This window comes from Camelina sativa, chromosome 5 (assembly GCF_030686135.1).
Source record: "Camelina sativa cultivar CO46 ecotype springtype chromosome 5, ASM3068613v1".
In the NCBI taxonomy this organism is placed as follows: Eukaryota; Viridiplantae; Streptophyta; class Magnoliopsida; order Brassicales; family Brassicaceae; genus Camelina; species Camelina sativa.
The window spans coordinates 7,956,845-7,981,901 of record NC_141884.1 but is presented as its reverse complement, the minus strand read 5'-3'; the positions used below and the strand labels follow the sequence as shown (position 1 = coordinate 7,981,901).

The 25,057-nt window shown below is 34.2% G+C and overlaps 4 protein-coding genes and 1 long non-coding RNA gene across 7 annotated transcripts; all 5 read left to right on the top strand.

The window, feature by feature from the left end:
* Window positions 1-1,180: 1,180 nt before the first annotated feature.
* On the top strand, window positions 1,181-3,970 carry LOC104786145 (nucleobase-ascorbate transporter 2). Its single transcript, XM_010511484.3, has 10 exons — window positions 1,181-1,590; window positions 1,674-1,771; window positions 1,864-2,040; window positions 2,118-2,218; window positions 2,310-2,385; window positions 2,467-2,526; window positions 2,613-2,797; window positions 2,897-2,993; window positions 3,074-3,219; window positions 3,315-3,970. The coding sequence occupies exons 1-10, from the start codon at window positions 1,500-1,502 to the stop codon at window positions 3,856-3,858; spliced, it is 1,575 nt and encodes a 524-aa protein (XP_010509786.1). The 5' UTR covers window positions 1,181-1,499; the 3' UTR covers window positions 3,859-3,970.
* A 1,639-nt stretch (window positions 3,971-5,609) lies between these two features.
* On the top strand, window positions 5,610-6,570 carry LOC147943389 (uncharacterized). Its single transcript, XR_015598131.1, has 2 exons — window positions 5,610-5,981; window positions 6,296-6,570. It is a non-coding gene; the product is annotated as an uncharacterized LOC147943389 (long non-coding RNA).
* Window positions 6,571-8,279: 1,709 nt separating this feature from the next.
* On the top strand, window positions 8,280-9,972 carry LOC104786144 (uncharacterized). 2 transcript variants are annotated; one of them, XM_010511482.3, is made up of 3 exons: window positions 8,280-8,786; window positions 8,963-9,494; window positions 9,613-9,972. In XM_010511482.3, the coding sequence occupies exons 2-3, from the start codon at window positions 9,004-9,006 to the stop codon at window positions 9,815-9,817; spliced, it is 696 nt and encodes a 231-aa protein (XP_010509784.1). In that variant the 5' UTR covers window positions 8,280-8,786; window positions 8,963-9,003; the 3' UTR covers window positions 9,818-9,972. The 2 variants fall into 2 exon arrangements, with proteins under 2 accessions (XP_010509784.1, XP_010509785.1); XM_010511483.3 differs by having other exon boundaries at window positions 8,451-8,791.
* Window positions 9,973-15,464: 5,492 nt separating this feature from the next.
* On the top strand, window positions 15,465-20,756 carry LOC104786143 (putative transcription elongation factor SPT5 homolog 2). Of its 2 annotated transcripts, none has more exons than XM_010511480.3 (21): window positions 15,465-15,906; window positions 15,995-16,248; window positions 16,324-16,470; window positions 16,553-16,714; window positions 16,790-16,873; window positions 17,014-17,084; window positions 17,194-17,551; window positions 17,645-17,800; window positions 17,883-17,980; window positions 18,065-18,113; window positions 18,236-18,388; window positions 18,472-18,615; window positions 18,701-18,794; window positions 18,992-19,165; window positions 19,245-19,382; window positions 19,470-19,548; window positions 19,625-19,679; window positions 19,755-19,854; window positions 19,930-20,043; window positions 20,132-20,229; window positions 20,347-20,756. In XM_010511480.3, exons 1-21 carry the CDS (start codon window positions 15,636-15,638, stop codon window positions 20,587-20,589), a joined length of 3,042 nt encoding a protein of 1,013 aa, XP_010509782.1. In that variant the 5' UTR covers window positions 15,465-15,635; the 3' UTR covers window positions 20,590-20,756. The 2 variants fall into 2 exon arrangements, with proteins under 2 accessions (XP_010509782.1, XP_087369469.1); XM_087513343.1 differs by having other exon boundaries at window positions 18,701-18,812.
* Window positions 20,757-21,171: 415 nt separating this feature from the next.
* On the top strand, window positions 21,172-24,727 carry LOC104789003 (uncharacterized). The gene is made up of 4 exons (XM_019245237.1): window positions 21,172-21,762; window positions 22,901-24,286; window positions 24,400-24,528; window positions 24,632-24,727. Exons 1-4 carry the CDS (start codon window positions 21,172-21,174, stop codon window positions 24,725-24,727), a joined length of 2,202 nt encoding a protein of 733 aa, XP_019100782.1.
* The last annotated feature ends 330 nt before the right edge of the window (window positions 24,728-25,057 follow it).

Sequence of the window (25,057 nt, the reverse complement as noted above, 5' to 3'; positions counted from 1 at the left end):
AAAATATCTAGAGCAAGAGCAAATCAAATCCCTTTTACTCAGTCTATCACAGTCATGCAATGTCACCGTTTTGGATCTTGTAGCAGTCAACAGGTGAAAGAGACCAGAGAGACCGTATGTCGTGTTAACTAAAAAACATTGTGAATGTTGTATTGTTTATGTCTTAAATCCAAATGACCCATTTTGGGGACCTTCTTTGGGTCGCACGTGGGGTGTCCCGGTTAGATACTCTTTTTTACTTCTGCACTGTTTTGGACCCATCTCCTGCTGACTCATGGCTCCAATTTATTTGTTTTTCCTAATGTCATTATTCTTCAAAACCCAAGATATTTTTTTTTATGAAAAACAAAAAGTTCAAAGTGAAATATAAAGAAAGTAAAGCAAAAGAAATGTTAAGTGATTGGTTCATTTTTTTTCTTATTTAGAAAACACGTCATTTTCATGTACAATCATAACGTTTTCTTTAACCTTTTTAGCTTCCGGTTTGTTTTTTTCATCATGGTCAAGTCTTCTTTAATCCACATCCATCAAGTGTATCATCCTAACTTTCTTTTTTTTCGGTGACTTTTGTAATTTGAGAATGAGTCATACACATGTACTAGGTAGATTGGTCGGAGGGAAACAAATATACCAAGTGGTTTAACACATGAACCTGAATTCATTATTGTGAAGCTTACCGTAAAGTATAGATTGTAAGCTTAAACACACAAACTTGAATAAAGAAATTAAAGTCATTGTTATTATGTTAGTGTTATCATCTCTATTACCATATATAGTGCAAATACTCTAAACTTTTTAAGTAAGGGTTTAATTTTTACACTTTTTGATTTGTATATATGAAAAAATCTAATAATAAAAACATATTTTGTGATATCAAACAGAACACTTGGTGGCTACTAGTATGATTCCTTCCTCATTTGTTTTTGTGCCCTTTAATTAAAGACGAAACTAAATTCAAGAAGCTTGAAGGAAGAGAACGACATGCACTGCAGAAACGTAACTAATGCATTAAAAGAGTCTGTGACTTCTGATGTGTAAAGTTGGAAAAAGCATTATTTTTACCAGCAAAACAGTGTAACGGTAGTATTCTGTTTTTGGCAGTTCCTTAAGGGGCATTTCCGGTACCTAACTTATAATTCTAACGGTCCTTTTTCTCTCAACCTTTCACTATCCCTATTTCATATATAAATGTAACAAGTCACCATCTCCACCACTACCAAAAAGCTCTCTTCTAACTCAGCTGCAACTTCGAAAAAGAGTAGCTTTTTTCACTTTGCCTTGTCTCTTTTTTTTTCTTTCTCTTTCACACAACTTTTCTTTTTTTGATTTAAAAACAACTCAGTTCTTGTTTTCTCAGTCATTCCTCTTGATTCAATCAGATCCTTTTAGTTTTCTTGATTCTTTAGCTGATTCATGAGCTCATAAGAAGAAGATTGTAGTTTTGAGTGTTGTCGACCCAGAAAGAAAAAAAAAAAGGACTTTTGAACAATCTAAAAATCATGGATCCAGTAAAGCCAGAGGAGATAAGCCACCCACCAATGGATCAGCTTCAAGGTTTAGAGTACTGTATTGACTCAAACCCTCCATGGGGTACGAATCTTGAAACCATTTCTATGTAATCCATTGATTGGCTTTTCACTTTCCTGATGATGATGATCTTGTTGTTGTTGCAGGAGAAGCCATAGCTTTAGGTTTCGAGCATTACATTTTGGCTTTAGGAACTGCGGTTATGATTCCTTCAGTTCTTGTTCCTATGATGGGTGGAGATGATGTGAGCCATTATTGTTTCTTACCTTCTCTGAATCTTTATGTGTGAGTTTTTACTTATCTGACTGAGATTTTGATGTTCCTTCCATTGATTAGGGTGATAAAGTCAGAGTTGTTCAGACACTACTGTTCCTTCAAGGTGTTAACACTCTTCTTCAAACTTTATTTGGAACTCGTCTTCCAACTGTGATTGGTGGCTCTTATGCATTCATGGTTCCCATCATTTCAATCATCAAAGACTCTTCTTTGACCCGTATTGAAGATCCACAGTTGGTATGTTTGTTCTTCTCTTTGAATAGTACTCTGAAGATCCTGAGTCCATACTGATTTGAATCTTTAATTTTAAGTAGAGATTTCTAAGTACAATGAGAGCGGTACAAGGCGCAATCATAGTTGCATCCAGTGTTCAAATCATCCTTGGTTTCAGCCAGATGTGGGCTATCTGTTCAAGGTATATTATATTTACTACATACATATTGCAGTGCTTGTTATCACATAAAGGTATAGACTTTAATGATTTTTTCCATCTTACATTATTGCAGATTCTTTAGTCCTGTTGGTATGGTTCCTGTGATTGCATTAACAGGTTTTGGACTCTTCAACATTGGATTCCCAGTGGTACATTACTGAGACTACTCTCTTTAAAGATTCAAAATTTCTTCGCTTTCGATTCTTATCTTATAGTGTTTGTGTTTGCAGGTTGGTAATTGTGTTGAGATAGGAGTCCCTATGCTTATCCTCTTTGTTATCTTCTCTCAGGTTATTTTTCTTATGGGATCTAATTCCATTACATTCCCAAATAGGTTTCACTTAACTGATATTATAATCTTTATGTTGTTGTGCAGTATCTAAAGAACTTTCAGTTCAGGCAATTCCCTGTAGTGGAGAGGTTTGCTCTTCTTATAGCGCTTGTCGTGGTGTGGGCTTACGCGCATCTCTTGACAGCGAGTGGGGCTTACAAACACCGACCACATCAGACACAAGTAAACTGCAGAACCGATATGTCTAACCTCATTTCCTCTGCTCCTTGGTTAGTTAACATTCTCTAGGATGTGTATGAATGACAAAAAAAGACATTCAATAGTTGATAGTGTTTCATATAATTTATGCTTCTCTTGGTTTGTTTTAGGATCAAGATTCCTTATCCACTTCAATGGGGAGCACCTAGCTTTGATGCTGGTCATGCTTTTGCTATGATGGCCGCTGTTTTTGTCTCACTCATAGAGGTAATGTACCTGTGAACCAAGATTAGTACTCTTCTGAATGTGAATATCCTAAAAGAGGAATCTTTTTGAATTGTGATTAGTCAACTGGAGCTTTCAAAGCTGCTGCACGACTTGCAAGTGCCACACCTCCTCCACCTCATGTTCTTAGCCGTGGAATTGGCTGGCAAGGCATTGGAATCCTCTTAAACGGTTTATTTGGAACGCTAAGCGGGTCAAGTGTCTCTGTGTAAGTAAAACTGTGAATGTTTTCAAACCATTTTGAACCAATTAGTGTGAATGTGTTAATCTCATGGCTTTCTTGATTCCTTACAAATTCTGCAGAGAGAACATTGGATTACTAGGAAGCACCCGAGTTGGAAGCCGCAGAGTGATCCAAATCTCAGCAGGGTTTATGATATTCTTCTCAATGCTAGGCAAATTCGGGGCATTGTTCGCTTCAATACCTTTCACAATATTTGCAGCCGTGTACTGTGTCTTGTTTGGTCTTGTTGCTTCCGTTGGTCTCTCTTTTCTCCAGTTCACAAACATGAACTCCCTGAGGAATCTCTTCATCGTCGGTGTGTCTCTCTTCCTAGGACTATCGATCCCTGAATACTTCAGAGATTTCACCATGAAAGCATTACATGGTCCAGCTCACACCAATGCTGGTTGGTTCAATGATTTCTTGAACACAATCTTCTCGTCTTCACCTATGGTCGCGTTGATGGTGGCAGTGTTCTTGGACAACACTCTGGATTATAAAGATACAGCGAGAGACAGAGGGTTGCCTTGGTGGGCTAAGTTCAGGACTTTTAAAGGAGATAGCAGGAATGAGGAGTTCTACACTCTCCCTTTCAACCTCAACCGTTTCTTCCCTCCTTCGTAGAAAGTTTTACTTCTTTTTTGTTTTGACTCAGAATTGTTATTTGTTGTTTGTCTGTGTGTGACTTATCATCACCCAATTTTTATTTAATCTATAAGAATCATTCATTTTTTTATTTAATGGAATCACAACAACCACATCATTAGGATCAGCATAAAAAGATCATATTTTGGATCATTATCACTATCAATCACTTCCTACGCAATCCTTATTCTGAGACTCTAATTTGGTTTGGTTTGGGTGGTAAACATGTCATTTACACTTTAGAGTTTTAGACTTAACAGGTTGCTGCCAAAATGGGTCTCTCAATTTTTATTTTTCGGTTTAGCGTAGTTGATGAATGTGTGTATCGATGAGTATATGGTGTTTAAACATGGTTGAAGGAATATTATGATTATATATGCTAGGTAGAGTATTATTTGAGACCGTTATGCTTGTTGATGTATGTGAAGAATGTGGAGTCTGATTCTATGATATGCACATATTGTTGAATGTGATTAGAAAGTCATCATTGTGTTCACCCTTTTATCTTTTTCCTCATATTAAAAGTTTGATGAGACGTGGAACAAGTTTTATGATTGAAGAGTTTTATTTTTAAGAAAGAAGTATTTTGGCAGGACCATTTGAATAACACGTTGTCTTGGCCAATAAGGCGGGACAGGTGTTACATTTTGTGAATGTTGTTGAGACGGAGGTGGTTTTTCTGAAGGATTGAGAATTAGATTGGGAACTGAAATCGGATTGTTCGTTATGGTTTCTGAGAATTTAGATTGACTTCAACCATGATGGGAGTGTATACTTGGGTTAGAATTTTGGAATTGGAGCAAATGACTCAACCGGATCAAGATTTTGTGACCAAGAAAATCATAACTTCAGATGAATTACTTTTTATTTTGGTGTGTATGTCAAAGTTACATTTTTATGGGACAACAAGAAAAATTAATTATGTTTATTGTTGTGTATAATTGGATACATGTTTGATTTTTTTTTTTAAAGTCAAACTCATCTATATAAGACAATGTATTAGACTGTCGGGATAGTTTATATTTTTCCACATACTTCTAGACTTTCATGAATTATTGAAAAAGAAAAAAAAATGTAAAATTATTTTCATAATCAAAAAATTAATGGTCATTTGATTAATTTTTCTTTCCATTTATGGTGATTTGACCAATAAATTAAACTCTTAATATAGTCAATTTAGGATTATGATATTGATAATGTTGCATTTGTTGTTAATTAATATACTTAATGTATGATGAATTTTATAGTGTGATTTTTTCACTTTTAATGAAAAATGATTATCATAAATCTTGATGTCAATTAATAACTAGATTTTCTAATTATTATTAGGGATTTTAAAGTTTAAAATTAATAAAGATTAAAGATTGTCGAAGCTATTGTATGAAAAAATTACATGTATAAGCTTGCAAATAAGCAGATTTGAGGTTTTGAGAAAGAGAATTTAATCATATTAATGTAGTTAATTTTTAATAATATTTTACAAGATATACTTTTATTAAAAAAATGTAATGACTAAAAGAAGTGTTTGTAAATACAATTTAGCATAATAAAAAGGGAGATATATGATTGGTTTCATATACAAATTAGTAAATTTAGAAAAATACCATATGCATATCCATATAGTTTACTAAGTTTAGAGATTTATTTTGAGGAAAATTATTATTAAAAAAGTTTAAAAGCATCATTTTGGCTAAGATATGTATATAGCTTTAGTCTTCAAACTCCTCAATAATTTATTTCCTTAAATTTTTTTTAGTTATATTTTCAGGGAGACGAGAAGATTGGTTAAATAAATCCAAATATGTTGATAACAATAACAAAAAAACTAACAAATACTGATGTTTCTGTAATGGGTCGTTTGAATAAACCCAAACAAAGTGTCAAAAACCTATAAAGAAAATGAAAACTACAATACCTCGAAATGGTATTGAAATGGAAGTCCTTGATAATAATGTCAAATCGTATAGGGGTTTCCTTCATAAATACAAAAGATTTTATTGTCTTATGAATGGATGGAAGAATATCGTAAATGAAAAAGGTCTCAAATCAGGCAATCTCATCGAGTTATATTGGGATGGTACCAAATTTATTCTGATTGTAACGTGAGTTTTCTTTTCTAAATTATCTCTCATCAGTTTTTATTTTTTAATAAATCTAATTAACTAAATTTTTTGGTTGAATATTGGTATTTTTGATGGGTTTTATGTGTTTCATAACTAAAATAGTGGCAAGTCAATTTACATTATAATGTAAATAATAGATAAGTTAATATCGCTCTACTTTATATTATCCTAAAGATGTTATACAAAAATATGTTATTGTGGTGTAGTTATACATCATACTTTTTTTTGTTAGAAAACTAGATATATTAGTCGATTGTTAGATTTATAACTAAAGTTTTAAATGGTGATTCTAGATCATGCACTCCAAAAAAAACAGATGATAAAGGAGAATGCAGCTCAAGTGCGGCAGGAGCAAAAAAAAATATGCAAAATAAATGTGGGATGAGCGGAACAAAAGTTAAATATTAAATATAATAAATGTGACATAAATATTATAATTTACTAAATTTTACAAATATTTTATGGCTGAAATTTCATTTTTATGAATAAAGTGGTATTGATAATGTATCTAATCCATATAATTTCTTTACATATATGAATTAATAATAATTGTGGATTAAATGGCAAATCAAGTGACTTCGTAAATATTACAATTTTTAAAAATTATATTTTATTTTGTCAGAATTTTGTTGTTGTAAATGAAGTCAACTAAGAATAATATCTTTGTTGTTTGGAAACGACCACATTTCCTAGATGTTGTGTGATTTTCTCATAGATGTTGTTGTTTGTGATAAGAGAAAGTTACATTAAACGTATTAATAATCATAAATATATCTTGATGTAGATTTCTAAGATTATAAGCAAATGTTTCAATCTGTAATAAAGTTTAACACCAAATGGTCCAAAATATTGGAAACCCACAATGAATAGAATTAGGAAAGAATTTTCTATTAATCTAAAGAACTTGCCAAAGAGCTCTTTAAAACTAAGACACATCCAACATACCAAGATATCTATATCAAATGACATTGGCTCTTTTCTTAATGTCTAAAGGGTGAATACTAGGTGGGTGTCCGCACTACATGCGGATTGCTGTTTTCGTTTGTGTTATTTATTTTTTGTTTTGTATTTTTATATTATGACGTTTGTTTATGGGATGTTTTGTGTTGATTTTTAAATTATGTGTTTTTAATAGCAGTCGTCTCAACAGATGTTTCGTACTCTGCAATAAATGCTTGAGGAATAGTAGGATTCTAATTCCTTATTCTCGACAACCGCAGAAACAACAATAACAAACATCTTCTTTTCAGCCGCAACAATTTTACCTGCAACAGTTGCAACAACAACAACTACTACTAAATCAACAACTTGTACACCAACTGCATTTGATCTAAATGGGATATATGTTATAGAATAGTAATGAGTCGAATCAATTAATTGTATTGCCAATTTAGTTCATAATAATCAAATCAACTTTCATATATATGATTTATTTATGATGACAACCACCAATTATTCAAATTCATATTTATATATTGTATTCAGTTTTTTCTCAACTACAAATATTAAGTCTAAGATCATATTTATGTTTTTATCTAAATTTATAAATTTTATGATTAAACTTATTAATTTTATAAAATAAGTTATTTTTATATATACAAATATAGACAATATAGTTTTTAATTTAAGTAGGTCTTAATTTGATTGGTTTATTATTTGTTTTACATTAAAATATGTATCTTAACTTATTATTTCTATTTATTAAAATGCAACAATTTGTCAACATTAGCTAATTTTCAAGATTTTGGATACAGAAATGTCAATGGCTAAATGATTGAGATAAACTTTTCTTTTTTTTTTGGGGCAAAGAGATAAACTTTCTTTATTCAATAAATTTGATTTTATTTTAGAGAAAATGGACTTGACTAATAATTTAGTCAAAACTACAAAAAGGAGTATAGACTTTAATATATACTTTCAATGGGACAAAGATTATCACCGTTTTTTTTTCCACCGAACAAAAAAAGCTTATCGTCATTTTTTTTTCTCCATTTTTCCGATGACATACTATTTTTTTCTTTATAACATGTTAATTTCTTTTTGTGAAATGACACATCATGTGTCACACATGATTGATTGGTGTATGATCCACATTATTTGTTAATTCTTCTCCAAACAAAAAAAAAAGAAAACCAACCTTATTTATGTTTTTGGCAATTTTGAAGCAATTATTATTCATCTACTTTTTTTTTAGCACCAATTTATCATTTATCAATATATATATATATATATAAATGTTAACTTAAATAGGGAATTTTTATTTAATTGGTTTGAATTATAGTTGATACAAGTTGTTCTCATCTTCACCAAACATTATTCTGTTAGCTCCCCTTCTCTTTACCCAAAAGAAAGGTGCTTTCATATTAAATCTCTCACACAAATTAGTTTTAGCTTTACTGCCTAAAGTGGAACACAGAGTTTTATAGAAAGACAAAATTGAAACGGAAAGTGTTTTTTTTTTAAAGTAAATTGTAAAAAAAAAAAAAAAAGGAACCTTTGCAATCTAGAGAGAGCAAAGCAGAGCTGATTAAGATATTTTTGCAGGTAACTGTAGCCACGAGCTAGCATACGTTTCCTAGAGCCATGATGATAAAAAAAAAAAGCTGATTGATTTCTCCAGTTGCTTAAAGATCTGAGGCCTAAAGCTGAAAAAGAAACCTTTTTTCTTTTTCTTTGAGATTTGTTTGTTCCCACAGATTCTCTGACGCTACCTAAACCTTAAAGTTCGCCGCTTTATTTGTTGCTGTTGCAAGAGAGCTCTTTTGAGGTGGATCTGGATTCTGGGTAAGGTTTGGTTTTTATGTCTCTTATTACAACTTTGTTTACCAGTAGGGTTTTAAAACGAATTAAAATCGTTGTGTTGGAGCATTTACAATTTTACAGGGTTGTTGTTGTTTATGTCGGCTCTTTGTTTGATACATTCATACTAAGAGGGGTTTTATGGATCTTGGACTTTGTAGGATTCAAAAGCCCTCCTCTTTTGTGGTATATATGAATTAAAATGGACCCGAGAAGTTGTTCGAAATCAATCAGTGTTTGTGAGAATTCGAGTGATGTTGTGCTTGAGGGTGGTGTTAAGGGTCAGACCAGTGACTCTATCTCAAAAAAGGTGTTGATTGAAGAAGAAACTGATTCAAGAATGGCCAAAGATGGTGTTAGCTGCAGTAGTAGTAGTAACATTTCTTCAGCTCATGCTGTTCATGAGGGAGTTGCGGATAATGTTAGTGCGGTAAGCTGCAACGAGGCAGAGAGTGATACTTCAAAAGCAAAGGCGAAGAAGGAGTTCCACACGGTTGATTTGAGTGGTGAAGGAGAAAGAATCTGCAGGATTTGTCATTTTGGTTCAGATCAATCACCTGAGGTGGTGGCTACTGGTGATAATAATAAGTCAGTAAGTCAGGACTTGATTGAGATTGGTTGCAAATGCAAAAACGAGCTTGGCCTTGCACATTTGCATTGCGCAGAAGCTTGGTTCAAGTTAAGAGGGAACAGGTAATGAATTCAATTTCTTCCGAGTGTTATTAGGTTAGCAAGTGTATGGATTTGATGCATGAAGTGGACTAATGTACAAGAGATCCAAATCTTGGTGTTTTTGTTGTGTTCTTGGCAGTGTATGTGAAATATGCGGCTGCACAGCGAAGAACATTACAGTAAGGTTGATGGAGGATTGGAGCGGCGAAAGGGACAATACATTGGATGAGAGAAGAAGACGTGGAAGAGGACAATCTTGCTGCATCTTCATGCTTTTCCTGCTCTCTATCCTTTTGCTTCATTGGTTTTTCAAAAAGTTTAGTGGTTACTACCAAAATAAGTGAATAAGTATATAATATATGTTGGTAATTTTATTAGTTGGGTTCTGACTCTTTAGACTATATATGGAAAAGAGATGATAGAATCCAAATCCTTAGATTAAACTCTCTGAGTAGCAGATGGACAGTTTAGAGTTTAATAGAAACAACACCATTTTGCATCTCCCTCTTGAGAGAAAGGGCAACTTCGTACACCTCGTACATATAATCCCCACCACATATGGCCTCTCTTCTGCTCTTCACATGTCACTTTGGTTCTGATCAATCACATGGGCCAATGTGATTGATAATACATAATTACAGGCCCACATACTAACATAGACCACCTCATAATTGCCATAATTAATCTATCTACATCATATTTGTTTGGTGCACACCATAAAACATTCGTCGTTTTTGTGAAGGAAAAAATAAATTCTAGTTTCACAATGCATGATTTAAAATAATCGTAAGTCAAAAACATGATTTACATTCACAGGAAGAAAAAAAGCAAAATTCTGAAGAGAACAGTGCGAAAAGAAGATTGTTGTAGTACCATTATAAGAATCTTGGTCGACGATGATTGTGCTAATCTCCGAGGACAGTTTGCAAACCCGGGGATAGTTGTAGAGTGTGCATGCACCTCATCACGTGGCTCACGCGTTCTCTGACTTTTTTGTTTTTGTTTTTTACTAGGATTGAAGACACGAGAATGATAGAATGGGGGAAAGACATTATAACATACTATAAACATTCAAACTAATTAATGCCTTGAGAGACACTCACCAACATATACCTCGCATGGTAGTTTTCAGATCCCAAGATCCATAAAACCTGAAAACCAAGAAAAGTAAACATAACTTGCCTAGAGATTATATTGGTTTGCATGGGATGAATTGCGGGGCAAATCTCCTTTGGCAGATAAGCATTTTACTTGCATCCATAGCCATAGCCATCTGCCATAGGAGTATTCGCCCAGTAATCCAACCATACATTATCTCTCTGACTTCACAAACATGCATCTTCAATTCTTATCTATATATATGTTTCTGATTTTTCGCATTGCATCTTGAGTTATTATAAGTTGGACTAGCAAAAAGTACATATATATAGTTCGTTGATGAAGGTGTACTTCTATATAGCCAATGTATATAGTAAAGCATATTCTCTGGCACATCCCACGCATGTTTCATAGAGCATATGTGTATAGTATAATCCTAAAGACCCCTCTTCATGCGGTCCTCATGCTTCTGATCTCATGAATTAACATTTTTTACTTTTCTTGATTTGCCAGTCATGCGAATACTTTGCTGGTAAATGGTATACCAGGTTTTATGGTTCATGTTTTGATAGGAAATTGTTCCGTAGGATATGCTCTTTACATTAATGTTATAAATACATTACAAAATTTGAGTTTTTTACTTTGAAGCCAACAAGTGAGAGAGAAGGACATAGATTATTTCTTGGTAGAAAGAATTACAGGGCGAATCCTCTATTGGCAGGGGAATATAGATGACTGTTATATGTTCTCATCTATTCCTCTGCCAAAGGAGATTTGCCTCGCAATTCTTCTCTACTGTTATTCATTTTTCCATTGTCGTCCAATCTACTATAAAATATTTTCATTTGATAGTGTTAATTATTTGACGCTCATACTCATATTTTTATGGTTATATTTTTTGAAGATTTTATTCGATTCATAGTCTCTTTTGAACCAACTCTTTTATTTTGTTTTAATTCAAACACTTAGGCAAAGAATGCTTCAAAATTCATTTATGATAATCTGACAACCAAATTTAATACTCAAGTTAGAAACGTTTACCAGTAAACGATTTTTCATCATAAAAAAATCAATCATGTTAGGTTTATATTAACGAAATGCATGGATTTACGGATTCTTAGGTTGGAACAATACATTTGGCCTTATTTCCTCATTGGTGACATCTATCTCGTGGGTTAGTAATATATACTATCTAAAGCCAAAATTATCTTATGTGCATTAGTCAAATAGCTAAATTAATGATCAAGTACAATAGCATGCAAACTAATGTTTGTTGTAGTTGGATATACTTGTTGAATATGCTGTCAGTACCCTGAAGCATATAACTCTGACCTTTGGCCTTTTCAAGCTAAATCATAAAATCTCAAAAGGTGCTATACAAGAATAGGATGCATACATGCATGAATTTTGAAAATAATAAGTGTTCGAATTTTATATTCTACAGATTAATGGGCTAGTTTAAATTAAAATAAGGCTTCTATATCACAGTAGTAAAGTTGACTTAATTGTAGTGACAATATTCTTACTCTTTTAATCTTCTCTAATATTTTAACTATTAATATGAATAAGAGAAAAATGTAAAAACTAAACAATATATATACAAATGACCACGTAGAAGTTTATTGGTTTGGTTCATTTGCAGTCGCTCGCAAAAGGTACGTTTGTGGATCGTAGCGGTTGCACTGACATGCATTTGACACTAAGGGCATCATTAGTGGGAGTTACTAATCAAATGACTCATTAATAAAAAAATAATATAGTGATGAAAGAGAAGAAACGAAGGGAAAAATCGCTGCTCAAATTACTAGAGGAAGAACCGTTTCTCTCAAATAATTAACAGTGTCATTTACATAATGGTTATAATTAATAAAAGATAATAAATGAATAAAATAATAATTTTTTTTTAAAAGGAACATGAGAGGGTTGCTGCCGGTAATGATGGTCTAAGTAATTATGGACTGTGCTTTGTACTGTTTTCATTATATTTTAGATCTATCTAATTAACTCAAAAGTTCATTTGCTCAAGTGTCTGCTTAATGGATGATGATGGCAAGAATATTAACTGAGTCTAAAACTTATACTTCCAATATACAAGCTACTAGTGAATAGCTTAGAAGAAAGAGGTAAAAAGAAACAGAAATAAGGAAAAGTTCTAAGTAAGAAGAAAAAGAGCAAGTTTTTCCTCATCCTAGCTAATTACCTATAGAAAGTAAGTAAACTTAACTTTACAACAACAACAAAAAGAGAAGAACAAATCTTTGTGAATTTTTTTTTTTTCAAAATAAAAACCTGGAGAGGACAATACCATGGATCTTCCATTTTTAGAGTATAACCTTTACAAGTTGTCATTGTCGAACTTTTTGGCAAGTCAAAAGATTAATTCTTGAAGTTAATCATCTTTTGCACACACAAAAAAAAAGAAGTTAATTATCTTAAACAATTAATAGCTGTTTAAATACTATTATTTAGTTAAAATAATCATGTAAAGTAGAACAAAACTCGGTGAGACTCGAATATAAGATCACTCAAGATGACCGTAAAATCTCGGGGGCATAGAGGATTATTCCTTAGGAGACTAAATTATACGTACGTAGGGGATAGATTTTATTCTAGCGAAAGGATAGTGCCATTGAATATGCTTATTGCAGTGTTGTATATAAACACAACAACAACATTTATTTTAGTAGAGAGAGAGAGAGAGAGAAAGATGAAAAAGAGACAAAGAGAAGGTGAAAATGCATTACAGGGCAAGATCACCATTGGCAGAAATCTATTACTTCATTCTTGCATATGCATAAATGTTTGTGGTGAGCTCTCTGCCAAAGGAGATTTGCCCGGTAATTCTCTTCCACCAACGTTTTACATATCTTTCTTTTTTTTCGTTATTTCTTTTTGGATAGTTTGAGTCGATGTGCACAGCTAATAGAAATCGATCGACTCCTAACTTTTAAAAGAAAACCTTTGCATGATAACAATTGTGTTTCGTTATATATTTCAAAGAGGATGTATTAGAAAAGATGATCACAATATTCTTTCTACGTGGAAAGGTTTGATAGATAGTAGATATTATCCGCGGTACACCGCGAAGTAAGTTGTTTATTTTTTTATAGGAAAATTGTTATCATGCAAAGATCACCATTGGCAGAAATCTATTACTTCATTCTTGCATATGCATAAATGCAAAGGATGTTTATAGGAAAATTTTTTACCCAGGTCATAAATAGGAAAAAAAAGATTGATAGTGTAGTATGGAAGGTTTGAACCTTGGTTTGGGGAGGTCAACAAAGCTAAGAATAACCAATTGTGCTGCTTAAACTTCACAACTTTACATGCAAAAAAATATTATTTCAAAGCTTTACCCGGTCAGTTGACCTCCCTAAGCTCTATGTGGGTCCGCCACTGATCATGAGTAGATGGTAGTGGATGGATGAAGGTATGTCGACAAAAACATTGGTTATGTAATTAAATTCAACATTTTGCCTACTTAAGTTAGGGGTTATTCAGGATTTGAATAGAGTTTTAAAAACTTTAAATGTTATTTAGAATATGTTGTTATTAAATCAAAATTTTATTTAAAAAATCTGTTAAAGTTTAGTGCTATTAGTTTGTGAATTGTTAAAAGTTATCTAAAATCTTAACAAATTTGAGTTATTGGATTCAAACCTTTATAAAGTCAATAAAAGTTTTGTGTTATTCAATTAAAAGTATATAGGATTATTGATTTTAATTATTATGTTATTAATTCATGATTTTATAGATTTTTTCACAAAGTAAAATCATGAAAAATATCAAAAAAAAACAGAGATTGTTTTCAATGTTTAATCAAATACATGGTGCATGACCGTGGTAGATTCTGTCTCTTTTAATATGTCTAATAGAAACCATATGGATAGAAGCATTTATAGTAGATATTACCCGCGGTACACCGCGGAGTAAGTTGTTTATTTTTTTTTGTTAATATACTATATTAATATTAATTTTGCTAATATACTCTTTTGTTAATTTTACTGATTTAATTTTACTGACATCAGTTTGATTCGACATATTTTATATTAGTATTGTTAAAACATTAAATGAGGATTTAACCCGTATTGAAATATCATATTACTGATAGTTTATTTTTTAGTATTATCAATTCAATCATGTAATGTCATATAACCCGTCATGTAATATAACTCGTTTGTATAATTTTGAAAATTTAATATGTTTAAATATTTATAATTTTAAACTTTTTATTAATTTTAGATATATCAGTTATAAATTATAAACTTCTTAAAATTATATAATTTACTATATACAGTAAATTTACTATATATGTATGTTGAACACACACTTTTATATTAATTGAGTAATATATGTTTGTTTTAAAAAATTCAAATCACTATATATGCAAGAAAAATACACTTTTCTATTAACTTTATGTATTATATGATGATTCACTACATTTAAATTTTAAAATAAAAAGGAGATAATAGGAGAATAATTTTTTTTTTAGTCTGAAATAAATCTTCTAAATATATAAATTATAGAACATTATATATATGAATATTTAAAATATTTTTATTGTGTTTGGTTATAAGGATGGTAGAGAAAATTAACTAACCTTGTTTGGTAAGCATTAAATAGCATTCAATGTAAAAACTTTTCAAAAAACATTTTTAAACAAAATCTGCTGCAAAAAATACTATTATAATACTATTATAGATGGTTCAAGAATTATCAATTTGGTTCGAATTGAAATAGATGTGGTTAGAAGTTGGTAAACCGGAATGGATTTGCTTTAGTGAACCAAAAAGAGAAGTTGAGTCGGTCAAATAAAAGAAAGGGGCAAAATGGGAATATCAAAATATATGTTTTCGAGTATATATAAGTACAACACTGAATGGTGTAAGCGGGACAAAGTAACGATTTTGATACAACGAAGCTGCGAAAAAATCCAAAAAGCTCTCACTTTTCGATTCTTTAGGTTTTTTCTAGGGTTCTTCTGAGATATCGAGGTTTGCATATTTGGGTATTTCTCCTAAACGAAACCCTAGTTTTTGTAATCGAACTTAGTAACCCACCATGTCTAATGATGATCACTACGAAGACAAAGATTATAGCTTTGACGATGATTCAGAGATCGAAGAGGATGAGGAGGAAGAAGAATATGAGCCGAGAAGTAGCCGTAAAGGAAGCTCAGGGAAGAAAAGGGGAAGATCAAATTCAGTTTCCGATGGTCGTCGTCGGGTAGGGAAAAAAAAGAAGTCTTCAGGTTCCGCGTTCATAGACTGGGAGGTCGAGGTCGATGACGACATCGAAGACGAAGATGATGATATAGTTCCAGAGGACAATGGTAAGTAATTCTTGAAAATTTGGGGACTTTTACGAAAATTGATTTCTTGATTGAATTCGAAGATTCTGTTTCTGGCCTTTTTCCTTAGGTTTTATTGTAAGTGGTGAAACTGAACTTCCCAATGAGGAGGATGATGATGATCATAGGCAATTTTACCAACAGAGGTTTCATCCTGATGAAGAAGAAGAAGAAGATGTTGAAGAGTTCGAGAAGAGATACATGGAAAGGCTTACTAGTATGCATGCAGAGAATGATGTTGACCTTGAAGAGGTTAACGACGTTGATCAGCAAGCGCTTTTGCCATCAGTTCGTGACCCAAAATTGTGGCTTGTGAAATGTGCGGTATGATTTCTTCTTCTCTGTTTTCATTTTTGATTCTTTTTTCTTGTATCATTGATATATAGAGAGCAATTACAGATTGGCCGTGAGAGAGAAGTTGCTGTTTGTCTTATGCAAAAAAGCATAGATGTAGAATCAGAGTTCAAGATTAGATCTGCTATTGCCCTTGATCATCTTCAGAACTATATATATGTTGAAGCGGATAAGGAAGCTCACGTGAAAGAGGTATTATCTTATTCTTTGATGTTCTGACTAGTGTTTGATCTTTGATGATGTCTATGTTGATTCTTTTCATTGTGGTGTATAGGCTATCAAGGGCATGAGGAATATCTTTGCTAGTCATAAGATTTTACTTGTCCCCATAAAAGAAATGACTGATGTTCTTGCTGTAGAAAGTAAAGCAATCGATCTATCCCGGGGTACGTGGGTTAGAATGAAACTTGGGATATATAAGGGTGATCTAGCTCAGGTACCATCTATTTTTCATGTGTTTTATAAGTGTTCAGACTTCTCCGAACCTTGCTGAAATGTAAGTTTGGTACAGGTGGTTGATGTTGATAATGTTCGTAAGAGGGTCAGAGTCAAGTTGATCCCAAGAATTGATCTGCAGGCTCTAGCCAATAAGCTGGTATATAACCTTTTCAATACTTAAAAGTGTAAGAAATTATGGTATTCTCTGAAACATACTTGTTACGTTTTTACTCTGTCTGTTAAGATGAGCTTCTAAACTATAAGCTTTTTGGGCACATCTTACTTTGGTATATGTAGGAGGGAGGAGAGAATGTCAAGAAGAAAGCTTTTGCTCCACCTCCACGTTTCATGAACATTGATGAGGCAAGGTAATGTTAATTCCAGCTTTCTAGTGAAAGTGTGAAACTATTCACTGCTTTTTTAGATGCAATCATTGTGCTTTTTGGTTATGATATATGAGTTTATCAATGAATTTAGGGAACTTCACATACGTGTTGAGCATCGGCGTGATTCAATGACTGGTGACTACTTTGAAACTATCGATGGTATGCTTTTCAAAGATGGGTTTCTCTACAAGAAAGTATCAACAAAGTCGATTGTTGCTCAGAATATTACACCAACCGTCGATGAACTTGAAAGATTCAAGAGATCAAGTGAAAATGGGGAGATCGACTTTGTTGATCTGTCAACTTTATTTGCAAATAGAAAGAAGGGTCATTTCATGAAAGGTGATGCGGTCATCGTTATCAAGGGTGATCTAAAAAACTTAAAGGGTTGGATTGAGAAAGTAGATGAAGATAATGTTCTTATCAGAACAAAGATGAAAGGTCTTCCTGTAAGTTTCCCAAACTCTCTTCATATTCTCATGAACAATCTATATGCTGCTCAAATATTGCAGCAAGTATTAAAAGACTATTAATTGTTGCAGAATCCTCTTGCTGTGAATGAGAGAGAGCTTTGCAAATACTTTGAACCTGGAAATTTTGTGAAAGTTGTGTCTGGCATTAATAAAGGAGCAACTGGCATGGTTGTCAAAGTTGATCAGCATATGCTTATCATTCTGTCTGATACAACCAAAGAGCATGTAAGGCAACAGTTTTTGTTTAAGTTGTGCGTTAATTTCTGAAAAAGGTAATGTAACTTATGAGTATTATATTTATATGTAGATTCGTGTCTTCGCTGATCATGTTGTCAAGAGTGCAGAAGTGACTAATGGTGTCACAAAAATTGGATATCATGAACTTCATGATCTTGTGCTTCTAAGGTAAGTTGAATCCCCCAACCGGCAGCTCTAACTCTAAGTAATACCATTTTTATGTGTATGAGAGCTTTATATTACATGATGCAGTGACTTGAGCTTTGGAGTAATCATAAAACTTGATAGTGAAGCTATCCAGGTAACTTACCAATTTCATGTTGATACAATATCATACAAGCGCCACTAGTCAACATGTCAATCCTGTAATGTTTTTTGTTTATTTCAAGATTTTTGCAGTAACTCTGTTTTGGTTTATTCCAGATTCTCAAAGGGGTTCCTGACAGGCCGGAAGTCTCTATTGTCAAAGCCAGCGAAATAAAATACAAAGTTATGAAGAAAATCAATGCGCAAGACCGTTACAAAAAGGTCATCACAGTGAAAGATGTTGTCAGGGTCATTGAGGGTCCTAACAAAGTGAGTTTCTTTACAGTTTGGTCGTCTTTACAGAGGTGATTATCATTTAATTAGTCTTATACCAATTTATATACTTGTGATAGGGTAAACAAGGTCCAGTGGAGAAAATCTACAAAGGAGTGTTGTTTATACATGACCGACATAACCTTGAACACACTGGATATATCTGCACTAAAAGCTCATCTTGTGTTCTTGTTGGTGGATCATGTTCCGGCGCAGACAGAATTGTAAGCTTCTTTTAGCAGGTTCGGCTATCGTTTTTCTATTTTCGGCAGAAGCTTCACTTTTGTTGTTGCTATTGTTCTACTCTAGGTTGAGTCCTTCTCAAGGTTAGGCAATTTCAGGACACCAGCACCGGTTCCGCCATCTCCAAGAAGATTTCAATGGGCTGACATGGGATATAACCGTATGTCATATTATTATGGTTAATATATTTATTCTTGACTGGTCCATTTCTTTTTAAATGTTAAAAGGAGGCATTGATTCCGCTATGTATGACTTGTACAGTACAAGTTGTACTACAACTTTGGGTAGATCAGTGATCTACTTTGGAAATAGATTATAGTTTAAAACGGTTATGCATAATGCATTTGTTTACTGCAGTTGGAGCTGGAACTGGAGGGAGACATCGAGGTGAAAGAAGGGGAAGAGATGACGATTGCTTGCTGGGTACTTATGTGAAAATTCGTCTGGGGCCTTTCAAGGGATATAGGGGGCGTGTAGTTGAAGTAAAAAAAAATACAGTGCGTGTGGAACTCGAGGCAAAGATTGTGACAGGCAAGCTCCACTGTTTTCACTTCTCTTCACAGCTGGTTGCTGCATGTTGAATGAATTCTAACTCTCCTTGTATGTACAGTTGATCGGGAAGCGATATTGGATATAACTGATAATAACGTAGCCACACCCTCTCAGTATAATATTGGAAGCCAAACTCCTCTACATCCTTCACGGACTCCACTTCGTCCTTGTATGACTCCGATGCGGGATTCTGGAGGTTTGTTACCTTTGTTAATTATTTCAAAGTTTCAAGATCCATCATTAATTTGACATTCTAAACTGATAAAATTATGTAAAACTTCAGCTACACCTATCCATGATGGAATGAGGACACCTATGCGTGGTAGAGCTTGGAATCCTTACATGCCTATGAGTCCTCACAGGTATGTTTTTTATAAAGAGAACATGGCTACTTTATATTTTGAGCAGGTGTATTAAACTGTGGTTGTTATGTTTCAGGGATAACTGGGAAGATGGGAATCCGGGATCATGGGGAACAAGTTCACAGTATCATGTAAGAATCTATCTCTGACATAGCTTTTGCGGAGATTATTACTAGTTGAAATTCATTTAATCCTTTGTTTCCCAGAGTGGAAGTCCATATGAAGCAGCTACGCCTGGATCAGGATGGGCTACTAGTACTCCTGGTCGTAGTAGTTACAGTGATGAAGGAACAACAATAAGAAATGGTTCTGTTTGCCTCTTTATGCCTTGACGGTTTGTTGTTTTGAAGAATCTTCATCTCACATAGTTTTCTCATGCAGGTAATGCTCCAAGTCCTATGACACCAAGCTCTGCTTCCTATCTACCTAGCACTCCCGGAGGACAACAACCAATGACACCTGGAACTGATCTTGATGTCATGTCTCCTGATATAGGTGCCTGTTTTGATTCTCATATTCTGTTTTTAGTTCTTTTAAGGTAAATAAGAAAAGCGTTTGGTTTTGATATTCTTAACTCGACCAGGTGGGGACGCAGAAACAAGGTTCATGCCTGGTATTTTGGTCAATGTACACAAGGCTGGAGAGGATAGCAATCCTGGCGTCATCCGAGATGTTCTTCCGGTTTGTCCTCTTTTACTATCATACACAGAGGAATGTTGTTATTATATTGGAGAAAACATTTTCATTTGACCGTTTATGTTACTTCTCTTGTTCGTTTGCGATTATTTTGGTCATTAGGGTGGGTCATGTGTAGTAGCTCTTGGATACAGAGGTGAAGGCGACACGGTAATGGCGACAGAGAGTGAAGTGAGGCTAGTTAGTCCGAGGAAGAACGAACGTGTGAAGATTGTTGGAGGCAAATATTGTGGTTCAACAGCTAAGGTCATTGGTTTAGACGGATCGGAGGGTATAGTTAGGCTAGATGACAGTCTCGATGTCAAGATTATGAACTTGGCTATATTAGCCAAGTTTGTTCATTAGTTGTAACCTATTTTTCTCATGTTTCCATAGAGATTGTCTATAATAATCTTGAGATTGATTTGAACTCTTTGCAACATTTTTAACTATTAATATTGATGAATGATTAAAAAAACAAGTAAGAGACTTAGTTATGTAATTGCTCTCTCAATTTCTCTTTAAAAAACTAATATCTTACTCTCCTACACACGATAAAAACCGATTCCTCACTTATGTAGAGATGGAATCAATGGTGTCTTCTCAATTCCTCACTACTGTGTGTGTTTGCAGCAAGAGATCCATAGAGATGAGAGGAGTAGCGACCAAAGTCAGATTAATCTACGAACCTTGGAGCGCACGCTAGGTGAAATCTCACAGTGAGAGAGGCGTGAACTTATTATTTTCCCAAAGCAGGTTATCACGTGCCTTGCACCTGAAGGTTTCTTTAATCTCCTTCTGGGGATGCTCAGCCAACAACAGTTGCATAATAAAATGCCTCTGCTCTGTTTTATCTCCCAAACAGAAACATTACTCTCTCTCTCAAGAAAAGCTAATTTTCTATTTTTCTTGGAAGCCAAACCATTTTCTCGAGAAAGTTCACTCCCGATGGAGAAGGGTTCAGAAAAAAGTGACGACGGAACGACAGGAAATAAGCTCGTCGAAGCAACTGAACTTGCCAGAGAGTTCTGGACCAAAGGTGACCGTGTTGTGGCTTTGGAATTAACCGAGAAGACGATTTCTGATCATGGGAAACACGAAAAATGCTTTGGACTCCACGAACTGCAAGGTGATATCTTCTTTAACCAAGCGATGGAAACAGTTAACGCCGACGTCAAATGCGTTTACTTGTTTGCCTCTGTCGATGCGTATTCAATGGCTACTCTTCTCTCTCCTAACGCTCTAAGGTCCTTTCGTGGCTATGCACGTTCCCTTATCGATTTGGGCGATCAGCTTGGGATGTACAAGTTTTATGAGAAAGTGTCCAAAGCAAAGCCGGGATTGTCCATAATGCGACCTCAAAGACAGTCTACAGAGAAAGACTATTTTGGCAAGATGATGAAGAAACTTCAGAACTTGATAGATCTTGCAACAGAGAAGATGCATGCGACTGTGACTCTTCCTGATACAGGTTCTATGGCTATTCAGAAACCGGAAAAGGGAGATCCTAATTCTTTGAATAGATTGAAGAACATTTGGGTTAAGTTGGATGACAAGACCAAAAGGGAATTTTTGGTAGTAGACTTTGAAAAGCTTTTAATATACAGTATAAAAAACTTATACTTTCACCTCACACATGCACCCATATTTTAGAACATCATTATCATAGGACTTACTCAGTCACTCTACTATATTGGAACTCCCAACTCCTTAACTCACTCTTACACAACACAACAACTCTTCTACTTTCGTATTTAAATCTAGACTTACACACAACCTTGTTTGGTTCTTATTAATTCGCAGCCCATTAGCCTTCTTATTACCATAACATCGTCTTCTTCGTTTTTCTCTTCTTATTTGCTTCTGCTTCTCTCTTTTTCTTTGGACGTCAAAGAAACTGTAACAGGGATTCTCGATTCTATCTTTTATGAAATTTGGTTTTGGTTTAATTTACAATTTACCCCGGTTCAATGTTAGGCTTTTAATTAAACGGTTTAATTATTGAGGGTTTGTGTTTGAAAACTATAGACGGATAAGTGTAAATCTTTTAGGATTAGGGTTTATAGTTTAAATCTCAATGTGATAAGGCTTAGAAACCTATTGTTTAGGCCTGTGTTCTTATCTCTTGTCTTGTATAAATAATACTCGTGTGAGATCAATAATAAACACAAGTCAGTTTGATAACCAATTCTACAAAAACACTCTATATATAAACCTGCAGCCGAAGCTTAGACGCCAAGAGAATATGTTGCGTTCCTGCGTTCGGACGACGAACAATTCAGTGAAAAGTGAAGAAGACAAAGAAACAAAAAAGAAGATTGACGATGCATACAGTCTTGCCAAGAGCTTATGGGACGAAGGTAACCGTATTAAGGCCTTGGAGTTAACTAATAAAACGATTTCAGATCATGTGAAGAAGGAATGCTGCAATATTCACCACGAGCTGCAAGGTGAAATCTTCTTTCAGCTAGCAGAAGAAACAGAGATCACCAACGACATCAAACACGTATACTTGTTTGCTTCTCTCAATGCGTTTTCCATGTCTACTTATGAACCTCAAGGACAGTCTACGGGTGTAGGCTATTATGGCGACATGATGAAAAAACTTCAGAACATGATAGATCTTGCAATAGAGAAGACTGTAACTGTTCCTGATACATGTACTAAGGCTATTCAGAAAGAACCGGGGAAGGAAGATCGTTATTCTTTTAATAGATTGAAGAACATTTGGGCTAAGTTGGATGACAAGACCAAAAGGGAGTTTTTGGTGGTAGACTTTGAAAAGCTTTTAGCTTATATACAGTATAAGCACGGGACGGAACTAAAAGAACAGTTTCAGAAATGTGTACCCATGGCCAATAATCTTCATTGGAGATGTTGGAAGTGCCAGGTAAACTACTGTTTTACAGATTGCAAGATGCACATCTTAGATAACCATGTGCACAGATTTGAACCTGAATCCAGTGCTAGTCCTAAGCATGTGGATGGGGTTTTGGCTGACATGATATTCTATGGGGATTGGAAGCTTGTTGATGCGGCTAAAGCAGCAAATCTGTTCAAGGATAGAATTAAGAGCAAGGAAGAGTTTGTTTATGTTAATGGATGGTGTAGTGATTGGCCTGTGGCAGAGGATGCAGAGCGAGAAAACATACTCAAAGAGTTTGCTGAGGTTCTTAAATCTTCTCTCCCCAAGGAGAATCGTACTCTTTCATCTACCCTTTGGGAGTGGTTGATGGATTACACAGAAGAGAATCTGGAACTACCTGAAGTTCCTGGGTGGTATCTTGCGAAATATAGCTTCTTTAAGAACCCGCAGTGCATCTGCTTCTTAGATATTAAGCACCTTGAACACGTCCTCAAATATTTCAAACAGCTCACAACTGATGTTCGCGCAAGTTTGGTTTCAAAAGTAGTGAATCAGCTTTGGAAAAATTGCCAGGTCAAGGAAAGAATCAATCTTGAGGGAGTAACTACTTATAATCTGCTTCTGGACAAGAGACTTCTGTATGAAGAAGAGCTTGAATTGGATAAGATAGGGACAGTAGAGCATTATAAATCTATAGGAATTTATGATGATGTGGTGCCTCAGGGTGATAAGATAGTGTCTTGGATTCTTGATTGCCCTGAAATCGATCGGGAATTTGTGTCTCACATGGCAAAGGGCCTACACAATCGTGAGATATGGTTAGCAGTTTTGAGTATAGTAAGATGCATGGTTAGTAAACATGAAAGCTACTATGATATGAAATACAAGATGCTAAACTATGAGAAGATGTTGGGTGAGGTTGAGACCCTTTGCGACAAAGAAGACAACCGGAAGAATGCTAATCAGGTGAGCACATATGAGTCTGCTGTTCGAATGACATGTAAAGAGCTTGTAGTAAAGCAAGATGATGATAGCAAATGTTTCTTGGCTGTTGTAAGAGATATTTTCGAAAGACAAAAATCTCCAAGAATTGAAGCACTAGAAGATATTGTGTGTATACCCAAATTCTATACCGCTATCGAAAATGATGATGTTAAAGAAAGTCTGTTGAGACTAAAGAAATCACTGAAAGTGGAGGTATTTTGCTTCCTCTACTTTGTTTTTATTCATTTCGACAAGTTTTGATCTGTGACGGCTGATTTGAAAAGTTTTGATCTGTGACGGCTGATTTGAAAAGTTTTCTTTTGCAGTTTGGTTTGATTGACTCAAAGATTTTGCTGAACGAATATGAGTACAAAAAGCTAATAGATGTATTCCCAAAGCTATCGGCAGTTGAGTATCGCTTGGTGGTCCTTCCGTTTGTGAAGAAGTTCTTACAGGTCTGTGACAAACTTGTGGATTTTATATTAATCAACGACCATAAACTTGGTGTTGGATTGAATCTTAATTCCAGTTTTAACACATTTGGTTCCGGCCTGGCAGGATAAACTGAAGAAAATGATGAAAACAGATAGGAGCAGTTCAGTTGATGATGGGGATTCTGTTGAACGAGAACATAAGAAGAGACATCTTTCATAAAAGGTAAAAGACCTAACCTAACAAATCAAGTCCAAAAGTTGATCTTTTGTTGTTGTTTTCTTGAGTTAAAAGTGAGTTATGTTATTAATGCAGGGCTAAAATTTTGGAGGATCATTCTTGAAGATGGAGAAGAACTTAGAGTAGGGAGTTGTCTAGACAACAGTCTTTTATATTTAGAAAAAACTTTGGATCCGAGAGAGACATTACGTGTTCTTTAATCATATTTCTCATTTTGTTAAATTCTAGAAAAATGCGGCAAAGTTGTGTTAAGATTCCTTAAAGAGACATTGCACATTCACATGATCATGCTTAGATATACATTATTTATAC

What these genes read in the sequence shown, in the direction of transcription:
- LOC104786145 (XM_010511484.3), top strand. Translation starts at nt 1,500, where the DNA reads ATGGATCCAGTAAAGCCAGAGGAGATAAGCCACCCACCAATGGATCAG. An exon ending in TGACTCAAACCCTCCATGGG is followed by an intron (nt 1,591 to 1,673) that starts GTACGAATCTTG and finishes TTGTTGTTGCAG; the next exon opens with GAGAAGCCATAGCTTTAGGT. An exon ending in ATGTGGGCTATCTGTTCAAG is followed by an intron (nt 2,219 to 2,309) that starts GTATATTATATT and finishes ACATTATTGCAG; the next exon opens with ATTCTTTAGTCCTGTTGGTA.
- LOC104786144 (XM_010511482.3), top strand. Translation starts at nt 9,004, where the DNA reads ATGGACCCGAGAAGTTGTTCGAAATCAATCAGTGTTTGTGAGAATTCG. An exon ending in TTCAAGTTAAGAGGGAACAG is followed by an intron (nt 9,495 to 9,612) that starts GTAATGAATTCA and finishes TGTTCTTGGCAG; the next exon opens with TGTATGTGAAATATGCGGCT.
- LOC104786143 (XM_087513343.1), top strand. Translation starts at nt 15,636, where the DNA reads ATGTCTAATGATGATCACTACGAAGACAAAGATTATAGCTTTGACGAT. An exon ending in CAAAGATGAAAGGTCTTCCT is followed by an intron (nt 17,552 to 17,644) that starts GTAAGTTTCCCA and finishes TAATTGTTGCAG; the next exon opens with AATCCTCTTGCTGTGAATGA. An exon ending in TTGATAGTGAAGCTATCCAG is followed by an intron (nt 18,114 to 18,235) that starts GTAACTTACCAA and finishes GGTTTATTCCAG; the next exon opens with ATTCTCAAAGGGGTTCCTGA.
- LOC104789003 (XM_019245237.1), top strand. Translation starts at nt 21,172, where the DNA reads ATGGAGAAGGGTTCAGAAAAAAGTGACGACGGAACGACAGGAAATAAG. An exon ending in ATAGATTGAAGAACATTTGG is followed by an intron (nt 21,763 to 22,900) that starts GTTAAGTTGGAT and finishes AAGGCTATTCAG; the next exon opens with AAAGAACCGGGGAAGGAAGA. An exon ending in AGAAATCACTGAAAGTGGAG is followed by an intron (nt 24,287 to 24,399) that starts GTATTTTGCTTC and finishes TTTCTTTTGCAG; the next exon opens with TTTGGTTTGATTGACTCAAA.